General features: G+C 41.6%; 1 protein-coding gene across 23 annotated transcripts in view; it reads right to left on the minus strand.

Moving 5' to 3' along the window:
* SGIP1 (SH3GL interacting endocytic adaptor 1) overlaps positions 1-13,928 on the minus strand; it is a 201,186-nt gene extending 187,258 nt beyond the window's left edge. For 14 of the 23 annotated variants that reach the window (XM_060624208.2, XM_060624215.2, XM_060624214.2 and 11 more), the window contains exon 1: positions 13,187-13,559. In XM_060624208.2, coding sequence (XP_060480191.1) covers positions 13,187-13,196 — 10 coding nt within the window. In that variant the 5' untranslated portion in view covers positions 13,197-13,559. Of the gene's footprint in view, positions 1-13,186; positions 13,560-13,615 lie in introns of those variants that run through there. The other 9 variants (XM_060624210.2, XM_060624209.2, XM_060624216.2 and 6 more) reach the window with 3 other exon arrangements.
* Positions 13,929-16,660: the final 2,732 nt, after the last annotated feature.

The raw sequence follows: 16,660 nt of genomic DNA on the forward strand, positions 1-16,660 counted from the left end.
CAGCCAGGACTTTCAAAGAGGACATAAAAAATCAATTCCTACCCACCTGGTAAATTTTTGGCCTCATCCTCATAGCTAATAAAGAACGGTGCCAGGAGATGTTAGAATTTTTTGAATTAAAATCAATTTCTCTTTCTACTACTTTGCTTTCTCTCCCCAGTGTTAAATGACTTGTCCAAAGTCACTCAGTTGGCTGGAGCAGTGTCAGGACTAGAACCTAATGCAGAACTTCTACCACCTCACAGGGCTATCTTATTAAATGAAAATGAAGAATTCACGACACACCACATGACTCGTTAATATGAGCCATTCTAGCTCAATATACACATCAAGCTCCAGCTAACAGTCTAAATGTCTGACAACAGGGAAATCATAACATAAATCGTGATGCAATGGCATATGCCACAACCGGTAAAAATAATGCTTTTGGAGACTACTTCAGGGGGATGATAATGATAGCTAACATTTCTTGACTGAGCGTTTACTCTGTACCAAATACTGTTCTTTATGTATATTATATACCACATATATATTATATGTTATAAAAATAATAATAACTATGTACAATATATTAAGTTCATCTAATCTTTATCATAGCCTTTCCAGATAGGGATTATCTCATACAGAAGAAGAAACTGAAGCACAAAGCACGTAAATGAGATGCCTAAACTGACACAGTTGGCAAGTGTACAGAGGTCAAGGGTTGCAGCCGGAAGTTTGCTTCCAGATCCTACACTCTTAACAAATATACACACTGCCTAGGACAGTGGTTATAATCTAACGTCAATTGTGAAAGCTGTGTCTGTCTGTGTGTGTATATATACACATGTATGCATATACATGTACAGGTCAAATTGGGTTCTCTGACATAAATATTTGTTTTGCATGTAAAGCTATTAAGAGCTAGCATTCCTTGAGTGCTTAGTTAATAAGCCAGGTAAATGCCAAGTGAAGTCCATATGTTATCTTATTTAATTTCCCCACGTCTTATGTGGAAGGTGTTATTTCACCCTCTTGACCGCTAATACCGCTGAGGCTTGAAGAGCCTCAGATTGTCCCCAAAGTCCATGTTCTACACTCGCCAAACTGCGGTTCATTATTCCATAATAATGCGATAATCGGTGATTTCAATTTCTTCTTTGTTATCTTCCTATTTTCTGAGTTTTCTACAATGAAACCTGGTCTCTCTCAAAATGAAAGCAAAACAATTAAAGCAGTCAGGCAGATTTTGTGAGATACTAGATCAACTGCATGCTCCTGAACCAGAATGTGGCTCTCTGCCAGAGTGACCCTACACGGCAGATGGGTGCTCTGGGGAGAGGTGGTGGCGCACAGTCCTGGGGACTGCCTGGCATCCAGGAGCCATACTGGTGCCTTCAATGTTCCCAACCGAGTAACATTTCATACATCTTTATTATGGGCCAAATATTGCATATTTCCCCCCAAAATGTGATCCCTCAATAGCATTTATTCATTCACTGGATTTTTATTGAGCACTTACACATGCCACACATTAAGAATACAAAATTGAGGGGCGCCTGGGTGGCGCAGTCGGTTGAGCGTCCGACTTCAGCCAGGTCACGATCTCGCGGTCCGTGAGTTCGAGCCCCGCGTCAGGCTCTGGGCTGATGGCTCGGAGCCTGGAGCCTGTTTCAGATTCTGTGTCTCCCTCTCTCTCTGCCCCTCCCCCGTTCATGCTCTGTCTCTCTCTGTCCCAAAAATAAATAAAAAAAAAAAAAAAAAAAAAAAAAAGAATACAAAATTGAATGAGACACAGTCCTTGCTCTGGAGGAGTCCTTGGTTCTTGGGGGAGGAACAAACAAGGTAGGTATATAACAGAAAATAGCAGCTAAGATTTATTGAGAGCTTAACACTTTACCTCAAGACTGCAGCATCAACCTCTACCTGCCAGTCTGATCTATGGATTCTAGACTTGCAATGCCAGTCCCCACAATCAAGTGAACCAGTTCCTTAAAAATATCTTTCTCCCTCTGTCTCTGTCTCTCTCTTTCCTTCTCCCTCTCCCTCTCCCTCTCCCTCACCCTTTCCGTTTCTCCTTCTCTCTCTTTCTTGCTCTCCCTCTCCCTCTTAACCTATTGGTCTTGTATCTCTGGAGAACTCACTGGCTATAAGTGCCCTTTCTGGTTTAATCCTTATGACCTCATGTGCTCAAATTACCCGTGAGAAAGTTAACTGTTATTATCACTTCCATTTTCTAGATGAGGAAGCAGGTGCATTAGCTTCCCAAGGTCACATACATGAGGTTTCACCTAGGTCATTCTGACTCCAAAGCCAGTGCTCTTAACCCTTCCAATATGTGGCTTTGAGGGGCAAGAACCGAGAGCTAACTGAGCTCAGGGAGCACCTCACTCTCAATGTGGGGGAATGTGGGAGGCTTCATTGAAGAGGGGCACTTCTGTCTGACCTTGAGTGATCAGAACAGACTGCGACCTTGCATAAAAGGGAAAGAAGAGCATATACAAGGGAAAGAGAAGGACAAGGAGCTCCCCGTCTGGCTGGCACAGCGGGATATGAGCAGATAAGGCTGCCTGTGTATGAAAGTGTTATGCCGCACACCAGGGCATTTGCACTTCGTCTTAGAAGCATGGGAATAATCAAAGGCAAGTGGGGGAAAGTGATGTCTTTGATGGCCGTGAGAAGCATGGATTGGAAGCACCAAAGTCTGATCAGGGGTGGTAGCAGAGGATGAAAGGGAGAGAGCCAAGATCTTTTAGGAATGATAATCCACAGCTCTAAAGGGCCTACTGTTGTGAGGCAAGCAGGAAGGAGAAATCAGGAGTGAATCCAAACACTGACTGTGGCTTAGCTACCTGGTAGTCACAGTTCTTTGAATTGGAGGAACAAAGAGGCTAAGAAAAACTTGCTGATTAGAGTCTGTAGAACAGGAGTAGGGTCCTACCTGTTATAGGGCTTGCAGACCATTTTCTACCACTGTTACCATACCTAGTGCTATGAGCAATTTTTCACCTGTCATTTTTCAGTGATACACTAAGGGCATCTGTAAAGGCTGACTGCACAGCGAGACCACCTACATTCCTGTTTTAGTCGTCGTTTTTCAACTTTGGGAAACTGCCCGTGGTAGGGAAAGCAATGTGATATCATCTTATGTGCCAATTCCAAACAACTGGCAGGGGCAGCCCAGTCTACGATGTTGAGATAGACACTGAGATAGATGTTGAGATAGAAAAAAATGGATGAGGGGCGCCTGGGTGGCTCAGTCGGTTAAGCGTCCGACTTCGGCTCAGGTCATGATCTCGCGGTTCGTGAGTTCAAGCCCCGCGTCAGGCTCTGTGCTGATGGCTTAGAGCCTGGAGCCTGTTTCAGATTCTGTGTCTCCCTCTCTCTCTCTGACCCTCCCCCGTTCATGCTCTGTCTCTCTCTGTCTCAAAAATAAATAAACGTTAAAAAAAATTTTTTTTAAAAAAGAAAAAAATGGATGAGATTGGTTGTGATGTCTTCCACCGTCAAGAAAGGGGTAGCGTAGCCCGTGGACATCGAGAATCGAGGATGATGTAGAATATGCTAGTAATTAACAGTATGGTGAAGAGAGGAGAGAAATCTGTAGGCCTATCTACAAAAGAGGGTGCAGCGATAATCTACTTGAGAAGTAAAACAGCAAGCAGGAATACCTAGCCCCTGAATGCTAAGAAACCACACGTAATAATCAGTCTGAGAGAGAATGATCTGAGAAAATAACTGGCATATGCACCATACTTCTGCAGATGTTTTCATCTTTATTATCTCATTTGATCTTCACAATGACCCTACGAGGTAGGGAGCCGGCATTATTCCCACCTTACAAATGGGGATGCAGAGGCCAAAGCAGTTCCAGAACTCACTCAAGGTCATAGAACTAGTCAGGAGATCCAGCCCCTTCAAGTCCTGGTTCTTCCCTCTACACAGCGCTGACTCATTGACATTAGATGCATGAGACATGGAAGCACAGGAGAGAGCTATAAATGGCCACATTGTGTGTGTACTCAGGAGAGCGGTGGACCCTGCGGACACATTCATTTGTGTGTCTTTGGGCAGTCACCCAACCAGTCTCAGCACCTTTGAATGTGAAAGACACCATGGGTTCCAAGTCTTTGTCTATTCACATTTTTGGAATCATTAGTAAAAAAAAAAAAAAAAAAAAAAAAAAAATCAACTTTGACGTGTCCTCTTACGGAGAGAATAAAAATCCTTGGGTAAGTTATTTCATTTGGTTTTGGTTTCCTCAGCTGTAAAATGAGGTTGGACTAGATTGGTTAATCTTCAATGGCAGCACACACCATCATGTTTTCCTGATAACGGTCAAGGCTTTCACAGAATGTCAGTGAACACCGAACTGTCCTTCTCAGGGAGAAAGGGCTTTTGTTCATAGCGGGAGCCAAGCTTTTTGATAAAACGTTGTGTGGAAGGTAAGCTGTGAAAGTTTAGAGTCTGCTGGCTGGTTGATATCACATTTCCCTCCTCATCATAAAATTCTGGAAAACCAGTGAGGGTCACTGAAAGAAGCCCACTGGGATGAAACACTTCTGTGTTAGGTGACCTTCTTCAAGCTGATGGCTGATCTGAATGATCATAACCTGCTGATAAAATTACTCTGCTTAGTACTGAAGAAGGCTTTTGAAATACTGTGTCCAATCTAGTCAATCTGTTGTTTGCTTGTCAGCCAGAGACCCAGGCCAAACAATTTCAGGTGTGAGGAGGTAAGAGTCAAGCATAGTAAATAAATGCTGGTTCTGCCACTTGGTAAGATGGTCACCTTAAGCAAGTCACTTAATATCATTGGGCTCTACTTTCTTCCTATTTGAAATAAGGGTGGTAATACCTATTCTTCCTACCACACAGGGATGATGTGAGAATAAAAAGCATATGTACAACAGTGTGTGACAACATTGTACTGGACCCTAAGCTTCTGAGGACAGAGACGACAGCTGCCTTTTTTTCGCCTGTCGTATTCATAGTGCCTAGAATACCTGAAACTAAGAAAAAAGCTCCTGATTTATCTGCTGAATAAATGAAGCATTTTGGAAAGTTTGAAGCGTATGCAAATGTCATATAATCTTATGACAATGTCCTAAGTGAGCACAATATTTTACTCATTATACTGTTCGTTAAAGATATGTACCATGAGTCACTCTGCATGGTTCTTTTTAAAAATCCTAAAATACTAGTCTCGATTAAAAGAAGGAGTTGATATGAACAAAAAATACAAATGATGGTCTTTTGTATATAGTCAAACATTTCTGAACTGATAGGTGATTTTGATTCCGGGGTCACCCTTGTCATGGGACCATTTCTCTTGCGTGGAAACGTTCAAGCCTAAAGTTGGAGCTGAACACTCAGCTCTAACTCTGGGCTTGGAACCATGAGCTAAGGTAAGAGCATGATATTCACCCATTTACTTTAATATGTGGAAAGAATGAGTCCAAGAAGCACCACAAAACCCGTGTCAGAATGCCAGGCTTCTCAATTCCTACCTGTCACTAGACACATGGATAACACAGGCTCATGGTGACTAACGCAAAAGGAAGCAGGCCTTACTACCACTGAAGATTCACGAGTGTCTACTTATATATATTACCCCTAAGTTCCTCTCTTGAACATCTCCCTCCCTATCCTTGCTGGTCTGCCCATATTCTGAGGCCTTTGCACATGCTCTTCTTCCTTCCACATTGGATTGCTCCTCCAAATAATTAAATGGCTGCTCACTGCCTCTGCTCCTTCAAGTCTGTGCTTATATGGCTTCTCAGTGAGGCCATCCATTACCACCTTATTTACGATAGCAACCCTCTCCACCCTACTCCTTCCACTACTTCCTCCATCCCCTTTCTCCACTCCATTCTTCTCCAAAGTTCTTATCCCCATCAAATGTACTCTGTGTTTCATTTTATTTCCTATCTCTCCCGCACTAAAAGGAAGGTCCACATAGGCAGGACTTTGTATCTATTGTTCACTATAGAACCTCTAGCATGTGGAACAGGGCCGAACACCTAGTATGCATTCATATAATTCATGCAATTTCTGATGAGTACATGGCAAGTAGTTCTATGCTAGGGGCTATAGAAAAGGGTTGCATAACTGCACTTTTGTCTTCCAGTACCTTAAACGTGCAAGACCAACTTGTGGCATACGTGCAAGGAGCAGCATCCAACAAAGGAGGAGGAGTATCCAACAAAAGGAAGATAGTAATACATTTGAATTGCTTTTGTGTTAGGGACAAGTATATTTTGAGATGGGAGGAAAAGGGGTCAATCATTCAGTGTAAACCTTGAAGACAGTAAGAATGGAGACTCCAAACCATTCAATGAATGCCAGAAACTCTTAGAGCTAGAAGTTCTAGAGGTAGGCAGATCAATTCTCTTATTTTGTTTGCAAGTAAACAGAACCCCAGGAAGTTACAGTAACCTCTTCAAGGCACACAGCCAAGCAGTCACAACACTTAAGGCTCAAACCCATGTCTGACTTCTGGGTCCATGCTCTTTCTACAAAAAAAAAATCCACTGCACAAATTCAACGACCATACTGAGTTTCCAAGAGTAATGAATTCTCTGATCAGGAATAATTTGGCATTTGAAAAGCCTCATATACCATAAGACACTGCCACTGCTTGCACAAATATATCATACAACATTACACTCATTTATATTCATTTATTTATTTAAAAATACTTTGCCAAATTCCAAGTCAAACTCTAGCTCCAGGAGCCAGGATTTTCAGATTTGGTCATAAACCAGAGAAAAGCAAAGACTGCCCAAGAAGAGAAAGATGGGGTGGAAGAATGAGAGAAGAAGAGAACGAAAAGGCAGAAATAAAGGAGAGCAGAAGGGAGAGAGAGAAGGAAAAATCTGTACAGCATATTGACAACACTGATCCTGGGAATTTCTTTGAATGGCTGTGCTATAACTTGCCTCTTTGTATTATAAAATCATTTCTTTGGAGCTAATCACCAAAATAATTCAAGCTCATGCATATATTGTCAAATGGACTATTTCTTTTCTTTTGCTTCTCAAAATGTATTATCTGTATCTCACAATATCCCACTTCATAATACATTGCTTTTTCTCATTTCATGTTGCTTCTCCAGCAAGAAAACAAGTTTGAGCATTTATTTTTCTTACATCCACTATAATGCACCAAATAATACCTTACAATGTACCATATGAAGTCACTGGAGTCATTTATATCTGGTTTTACTCATTTATCCAATAAATAAACACACCAAGTGTCCACTGTGTGTCAAGAACCAAAGGTAAGGAGGTGAATATGATAGACCAGATTCCTGCCCTTGCGGAGCTTAGCTCTGAGAAATTCAGCCCATACACCATTAAATAATGATGAATCATAAATACATCTCTGAGGAGAGAGGGTAGACTGGGATGTACTCAGTGGCCCAGGTTGTGTGTTTGAGAGCTTGGGATGACAAGATGGTAGGGAAGCCCTCCTGAGAAGGTGGCAGTTTTGCTAGGACCACAAGAACATCGGTCACTCCATGAACTGGCAAAATAGTGTCCTAGGCAGAGCAAAAGCCCTGAGGCAGGAAAGCATTTTTTCTAAACACTCCGAGAGTGGCAGTAAGGCATGCAATGAGCTTGGAGAGGCACAGTGGGCCAGAGTGTGCAGTCTCCAGTATGCAATGAATTTTAACAGAAATGAGAAGATAGAGAAGTTTTTCTCAACAAGGAAGTGACATGATATACGATATTTAAATAAAGATTCTAAGTATCTTTGTGACATTCTGTGGATACACTTAAATGGCATATATGTTCCGAGAAAGGGGACTGACCCCTCTCCAAGTCTAAAGCTCCATCCCCAGTAGCCCGGTCCCTCTAAGCAAACCATTCTGTGCCCGCAGAAATATTTGGTAGTCAGCAGAGAAATCGGTTAGACCCAGCCCCTCTGCCACACACCCACTTTCTCCTTAAGGGGATCCTGCCCCCAGTTCCTGTCTATCTCCTTATTCAGTTCATTACTCCTCAGGGACTTTTTCAGACACGTGAGCCCAAATCCGTTATAATCCCTTAAGCGTTTTCCCCCTTTCAACTCCTGTACCATCATCTCAGTAAATTCTCTCTCCCTTTATTAACTCCATTTGCGAGTTTACATAATGAAATTAATCACAGTTCAACAGCAGTATATATGATAAAGTTGAATTGAGAAAAAGTAAACCACAAGTATGGAAGTAAAATTGAACATAATTGAAAATCCAGTGCCATAAGTCTCTAAAACTTCTGAAACTATACCTAAAAACTACCTTCAAATTCTCTCTCCATCTCATTGTCCTTTAATTAGACCTTCCTTTTTACAAATAGCAACATTTAAAATTGAAAACACATTTAATTCCATGGTTCTCTTCTGGCTACTTACTGCAGTATCAGTACTCTTCTTCACACATTTCATTGCAAATATTTAGTATTTCAACTAGATAATGGGTCAATAGCCTTTGAAGGACCAGTGTGGGAATCTAATCATCATATATATCATTATCCCTATGGGAAAATTTGTTTCAAGTGAGCAATTCATAAACAAACTTTCAGGAACATAAAAGCTGTGAGCTGGTGACTTCCTGCAATTTGTTTATTTGAAACATAGATAACGTATGGGTCAATCAAATCCAACAGAAAGATTTACCCAGTCTTCTAGAATGGTTTAGCTAAGATAATTGTTTTAAAGCTGCATATTCTTCGTAGAGATTTAAAGTTGATCCCTGGAGTTGTACGGGAACTTATGCATATAAGAAGGCCCTTTCTAACACTGAACCTTGAGGAAGGAGAGAAATTACATATACGATAGTCCATGTATTAGAATCTCATACGCATGCTTAAGATTTTCCAAAATAACTTCACTATTTCTGGGAAATTAAGAGAATTCCCTTTAGAACTTCTTAGCTAACTAGAAAATGAATAGTTCCAGCTTGAAAATGCTTTGTTCCTTTTTGATCACATCAAAGAATTTTCCAAATAAATAAAACTCTATTTCTAGACGGAGAAAAAAAAATCTTTACTATTATAAGGTTCATTGCAACAACAGAAGCTCAATTAATTTACAATTGTTCAAAATTGTCTAAACAATAATTTTGGAGATAAAAGGCAATAATGAGGAATTAAAAGGCATGGTCCTGTGAGTATTCATATTTAAAAAAAAGAGAGACAGAATATGCCACAAAAGAAATCAAGTCCTAGTTTTCAATTAGGTTACGATGCCCATCTTGATACAAATTTTAAAATGGTTCCTATTGAAATGTTATGAGGGGTCAAAAATATGAGCTTTGTTGTTAAATGAACTTGGGTCCAGAAAATTCTCATCTCTATTTATGAGAATTCAGGAAAAATGTGTATTCTGTTTTCTGAGGTAAACACGCTGGGGGCAAAACAGCCAGGTGATGATGCTGGTTCATTGTTTTTCCTCTACAATTCAAGGAGGCAAAAAAAAAAAAAAATATATATATATATATATATATTTTTTTTATATATATATATATTTTAATATATAAAATATATATATATATATTTTTTTTTTATAATAAAGGAATCTCATTCATTCTATACCATCTATTAGACCTTGAATTGATTTAAAAAACACAAACTTGGGTTCATATTCCATTCTGCCATTTTTCTGCCTCAAAATATTATTTTTTATTTTTCCAATTTAGAAAAAGGACACCAAAACTACTGCATGCAGAATATACTTACTCACAGGTTATTGTGAATAGTAAATATAATAAAATTTATTAAATCAATTATATCCAGTAAGCCATTAACAATATGCTTGTTAATCTCAAAAATTGTTACACAGGATGAAACCACTGGTGCCCAAACATTTATCCTTCCAGTACAGTACCTAAGAACCTGACCATGGAACTAAAAACAAGTACTTTTGGTGCAGTTCTTCAAGACAAGGGACAACTTCCCAGGCTGCCCTACAAGTAAACAGACTTCCTAAGAAACCCTGACTTAGCTTCACTTATCTTGGAAGGGGTAGCTAAAATGGCATTTTCAAACTTTAATAATAATATGTGAAAACAACAGAATCCTTGATGAGCTGCCCAAACCACATAGACCGCATTGTAAGCTTAACCCATGCATGTGCCTTTAAGCAAATAACTCCCTTTGCTCACCCTCCTTCCCTTCACATTCATACCATGGAAGGCTCCATATCACGTGGCATACTTTAGGAAAGACACAACTCAATACCAACCACTGCCGAAAAATAAAGACTGCAGGAATCAATGAATCAAATATAAAATTAAAATGCATGTTTTTAAATAAAAATATTTGAAAGGAATCATGGGGCCACAAACTACTGGTAACATGTTGGAGGCCCCTGCAGAATTATTTCACTACCTTATATGATATTAGTATCACTGTGGAGGTAGTAATGTTCCTCATCTATGACCAGAATTTCTAATAGGCATTGGATGAATGGAGCTCATATCTTGTTCCATCAAAACAAGAACACAAACCTAAACTATGAGCCATTCTGAAGACTATTTGTTTACTCCTGTTTTACACAAAGTAGAGAAGTGGCTTGAAAAGTTGCCATGGCCATGCTTTCCTGAGCAGCAGACTAACGGACTCTGGTGAATATAGAAATATATATACATACACAATGTAAATGTAGGGTCTCTCCCTTTCTTAATAATTAGTGTTGATAATGTAGTGTTAATAATGTAGTATTGACGACTACATGTGTGTAACTCTGTGTGTGTGTGTGTGTGTGTGTGTGTGTGTGTGTGACATGTACTAGTTGAGGAGAGACACAATTTTAACTATCTTAATGTTGGGTGACACATTCTCAGAGCCCACTGATGTTTCAGCAGAGGGCTTCCATGACAGGATTTAGGGTGACTTTAGGGGGTTCCTTATCTTTCCAAGGTTACTGTGATAGATGGAACAACCTAACTTCCTCTAGGGGTGAATTAATGGATATGGTAACTGCTATGCCACATCTTCAGAATAAGAGCTATTTGGAGGTGAAATTCTGGGATGCAGTATCAGAAACATGCATATATTGCCAAAAAGACTGGCAACTAAGTGGAAATGCTATTGCCGGGCAAATTGATTTCTGGTTAAGATTCCTACCTGCCTTTCTAAGGTCAGGAACCATTAAGATAATAAGTCTTGAAAAGCATTTAAGTAGGAACTGTGGGTAGACACAAATTATTAGTTTCATGTAAATTTTGAAGCCAATGGGAACACTTGTCCATTTCCTTTTGCAGGGATCTGATGGAAGGGATCCATAGTGTCACCTCTAATTCACAAGTGCTAAGATAACATCCTTCATTAGATCAATCTGGCAAACCCAGAGCAATAGTGCTAATTCAGCTCCTACACACGTCTTTGTTACAGTTCTCATTTCAGTTTAGGCAGCTCAGATAAGCTTATCATAGGGCTTTGAACTGACATTCTGGGATGGCACAATAGACAATATTTCCAGGAGAGTCATTAACGAGCATCAATAAATACAACTTCCTTCAAAAAGAACGCTTGAACTCCATAGTTTGCAAAGCAAGAAGTAAAAATGAATGATCTTCCACTCTCATGTGTAAGATTCAAACCTCATCAGAATGTATGCAGATTTATTTTTAAGAGATACTGCAACTGAAATTTAGCTGGAGAAATACAGTACCTCTGTAGACAAGATTTGTTTTTGTTTTTGTTTTTTTTTCTGAAGAGGGTAATCCACCTGAGTTTAAATTGAAAAGTGTATCAGTAATACACTTTCTGTTCGTCTTGTCTTGTTATTCAAAGATTAAATTCATTTTGAATTAATGAAAATGATTTAATCTTACAGCATTAGTAATCTCAGTTTATTTAGACCAGTATTTTAAAGAACTAGCTTGAGACCAGGCTCCATAATAAAACGATACCCAATCTCTCTTTTAAATCTATTTTCTAAAATCTGTGGGCCATGACTGTAGAATTCTTCACTCCCCAAAATTACATTAACAATTTTTGACATGATAACAGAGAGAGCAAAAAGAATTCATTTCTGCCAAATTAGTGCAGGCTACATGACTGCTTTTTGAAACCATCCTCCTCTTATTCCATTTTGGTAAATTTCTAAGGAATGTTTAAAATCTGTAGGACAGACCTTGGCTTTAAGAGGTGGCCTCTCTGCCATTTTCATGGCTGATTTGAGACCCATTATGCACTCGATTCTGCATTGTGAAATCCAGGCTGGGGACAAATTTCTGCCTGTCATCTTAGGAAAGGCCAGGAGTTTTGCACCATCCTGTAGTGTGAAAACAAAATCAAAGCCGGGGTAGGGCTGCCTGCTTCTTTCTTAATCAGCTTGGTGCTTTTTTGAAGCAATCTTGGCTGTCACTATCTCAGGCTTGGAAGGGTAATTTAGCAGAACAAAATATAGTTTAAACAACATCTCCCCAGGGAAAGTTCCTTCTTATACTCAATATTGAATGCAGAAAGGTAATCAGTAAGTAATCATTTGGAGCTTGGCTAAGAATCATTGCATGGAATGCATTTAGGAAGCACAAAATTCTTTTTTTTAACCTGATAACACCCTGGACCCAGGGCTAAGAGGCGCAGACACTTTCCTCATATTGCTCATTCTGTTGCAATGGCATCCCCATATAACTATAGTTTATGGACCAAATTTGCTGCACCTCTCACCCCAACAATAAGATGTAAATTGCAGAGATAAAAATATCTTACAAAAATTAAGAAAAAATTTTTAAACAGTTCACTGAAAATGACAGCATAGATAACTCAGTCAATGACCTCTCCTATCTAATGTCAATTTCAGAAAACAAGTTTCCATTGTAAATGTTTAATCAGTGTAGTCCCAGGAACCCAGAGCAGAAAACCTTATCTTCTCTCCCAACTTATTTGCTCTGCAAGCTCTTTCTTAGCTCTATCTCAGCTCCCTGGATGCACTTTAGTTTTTTTGTTTTGCTTTGTTTTGTTTTGTTTTGTTTTGTTTTGTTTCCTCTCAAAAGAGCTGGGAGCTCTGTAGGTTCTGAGCTAAACAGAAGCCTTGTGGTTTGATTCCATTAGTCTGAGCCCTGGTCCGCTGCAAGCAAACTGCAGCATTTCTGCTTGCAAATCCTGGCAACCAGGTTCTAGACCAGCCACCGACACAGGCTGCACGCATTCTTCAACGCTGTTCTGCCCAAACCTTGCCTGAAGCCAGTCAACCACAGCAGAAAGCATCCTACCTTCCATCATGGTGGCAGAATTGCATTCCTTAATTTCCAAGGAGTCTGAAAAACACAGGAGGATACGATTCCAGGTCCCAGCTAAGTCCTCACGACGCTGCTGCCGAGAGGTCTGCTCCGTCCACTGCTGAAGCCAAATGAGACAAATGTTAACCCCAAAGATAGGCCATGGATGCTGCTGGTGCTGCTTCACCTACAGGCTCCCAGGAAGATGCTGCGAGAGAAAGGGAGAGGAACAGCAAGCCGGCCAAGCTGCACCGCCTGCGCTGCCTCGGCCAATCCCTTCAGCTCTGGACCGCGTCACATGGTAGCCAGCCTGCATCTCCTGACACAATACCCCGGGAGAGCACACAGAACCTATTTTCCGTCCCTATTCCCCTCCACCCCCACCCCTCCCGCTTGGCACCCAACGCACAGCCCCTTCCCCACCTGGTGACGCACTTCCCCGCCCCTCCTCTTCGTCTTCTTAAGCCTATTGCAGCGGCTGGGTACCCGAGATTAATTATCAGACGCTGCCACCTTAACGGGGACTCGGGCATGAAAGGAGCACCTAAGTGGCTCTCTGCGGAGGGGATTTTTTTTTTTTTTTAAAGAAAAACTTAATTCCCTGCAGTCTGATGTCTTAGCTGCACACTTTTAAGCTTCCATCCCCGTCTCCTTTTGCCCTGAAGGAATTCCACATTTTCAAATGTTAATGTCTGTGGCCTCCGCACACGTCCGTGAGTCAGTCTCTCTCTCTCTCTCTCTCTCTCTCTCTCTCTCGATCTCTCTCTCTCTCTCTCCAACCCCCCGCCTCTCTCTGTCTCTTTCAAGAGAGAAAAATCAATCCGGCTGACGTCACATTATAAGCAATTATCCCCAAAAGGATGATGCAGAAGAAATTTCATCCCAGCTGCCTTCAACAGAGCCAGGGAATTAATCGCGCATGACATGCCCAAGGGCTGGGAACTGTCATTAAAACAAAGAAACAAAAGAACCCACCCGAGTGGGGCTCTGGAATCAAACTGGCAACGCTTGAGATAATTTCTGGGGCGGGAGGCGGGAGAGAGGGCAGCAGGCCGGGCGGCCGGGCCCGCGCCCGACGGAAGACAGCTGTGCACGCCGCTTGTTCCAGAGGCAACCGGGTCGCGCCGCCGGCCGGGACCCGACCCCGCGGCGCCGCCGCTCGGCTTTCCAGTCCCCGCTCCGGGCCCGCCGCGCGCCTCCCCGAGGCCCCGCGCGCGGGCGCCGCCTCCTTCCCCAGGTGGAGCGGGGCCGTGCCGCCAACTGCAGGCCCAGTAATAAACCAACTTTCTTCTAAAGGACACCGTTTTTCGCCCCGCGCCTCCGGCATCTGTAACCGCCTTCAAGCCCATTCGTTCGCCCCGGTGGAAATCCGGAGGGAAGCAGTGGTTGCCGGCTTCTGGCCGGATGGGTGGGTGGAGCCCAGGGTTTTGCAGCTTCCAGGGATGGGATCTGGGTGCCTGCGGGCTGCTGCCTAAGTGGGAAGGGTTATGGCACCCGGGCTGCTTTGGCTGAGAATCTGTCACCTGACTAGTCCCCAGGGACCCCGAGAGCCTTTCCGAAGGCCTCGGGCCCTGGGGGCCGGCGATCTTCGGTTCCGTTTTGGTAGGCTCTGACAGCTAAGGAAGAAGCAGGCGGCGGCACGTGGGAGGGAGGAGTAGGAGGAGGGGAGTTCAGAAGAAAGGGAAAATCGTCTGTAGAACTCTAGGGGACAACAGCAGAAGTGGTCATTTCTCCAATCTAGCACCAGGATTGGGAGAAAAGCCATAACATCACAGAGCAATGTGCATCAGATGAAATAACTTTAAGAAGTAAGATCACCACATGATCAATGTTGAGTCTCTGATGCTACTGTTAATCATTTATGTCATAAACATAGCCACGAACTTTTAATATTGCTTAGCCCTTGACATAGTCTAGTTCTTTCTACCAGAGCAAATACGAGGTATTGCTGGCTAAGAACTACAAAAAGAAATATAACTCAAAAAGCTGAGTGGAAGGCATATGAACAGTTAAACAAACAAAAAACCAAAAACTCAATTCCATAGCAACTTAGAAGTTTTTAAAAACTCATTATTCTCCCTAAGAACAGATATTTCAATGGCCTTGAAATTTCAGATAGACACTCTCCAGGGAGGTACAAATACTTGTACCCTGTTCATTACATCTGTGCGGCCATCGAATTTTGAAAGGGAAAAAAATTACGCAGTAAAACCTGTATTGAGGAAAACTTACACTGTTCTGATAACTACAGGAAAAAGATTCATTGGTGTAGGTGCATTTAGCCAACTTTTTTGTGGTGGGTAAGAACATGGATAAATACTGCCATCAAACAGACTAGGATCAAGTTCTGTCTCAGCCACTCAATGAGCTCTGTGACCCTGTACAAGTTATGTAACTCTCTGTGCCTCACAGTTTCCTTATCTGTGAAGTGGAGATAAAAATAACACCAAGTTCATAGGGTTATAAATAGCAGTAATAACAAACCTTTATTAATTGCTTACTACGTGCAAACACTATTCTAAATACCTTGCCAGTAAATTACTTAGCATTGTGTCTGGAGTATAATAAACCCCTCATGTTAGCGTTTTGATATTTAGTGTTACTACCACCAAAGGGCAGCCAGAGGCATCAGAGAAGTTTGTAGCTGAGAGTTACACTACATGCACAGAGAACAACTTAGTGGCAGACCGGGTGACGCATCCAGGGGTGTAACATGTTGGAGCGTTCTGAGGTTCCGAGGGACAGGTGAGTAGAAGAGAGATTTAAATCAAAGGAGGTTAGGGAAGGCCCACTTACAGAGGTGGAAGTTTAGAGTTCAGAAAAAAAATGGACTGGAATTGGCGTGGCAATTCTAAATAAAATAGGGAGTTCTAAATAAGAAAAATGGCTCAGATAAAATCTGGAGGTAAGAGCAAGCACTGAGGTGTGCGGATTATTGTCAGAGAAATAAGGGACCAAGAGAACCAGAGAAACCCAGGCTGCCTGCTTCCTCTCACCCAGTGTACATTTTGCCGTGTATTAGAGCAAACTTCTCAGCTACACTTGGTATGGACACATATCAGTTTTGTTTTAGGCATAGAACGCAGCTAGGTAGAGACAGAAAGACAGTTCAAAGATTTTTTTTAGTCAGTGGGGTGTTTACAGGAAAAAGAAGTGTCCAGATAAGATTGTCAGAGAAGGACCAAGAAGGGGATGTGTAGTTGAAGGTGGTAGGACAAGTCACAATCTTGGTTAAACTTTGTGTGAGTTTATTACCAACTGTAAGTACCAATTGCTAATTACCAACTGTAAGAACACCTGATGAACAAAGTTCTGCTTCAAATAAAAAATTGCTCAAGTATGTTATATTAAACGCACATCTTCACAGCCTGACGATTCAAGACCTACTTCTAAAAACTTCTGGAGAAGGGCTCTAATTGACCTGGCTTGGCTCATTGTTTACCCTTTGGACCAATCAATGGGACCAGG

The sequence above is a fragment of the Panthera onca genome, chromosome C1, assembly GCF_046562875.1.
Source record: "Panthera onca isolate mPanOnc1 chromosome C1, mPanOnc1 haplotype 2, whole genome shotgun sequence".
Lineage (NCBI taxonomy): Eukaryota > Metazoa > Chordata > Mammalia > Carnivora > Felidae > Panthera > Panthera onca.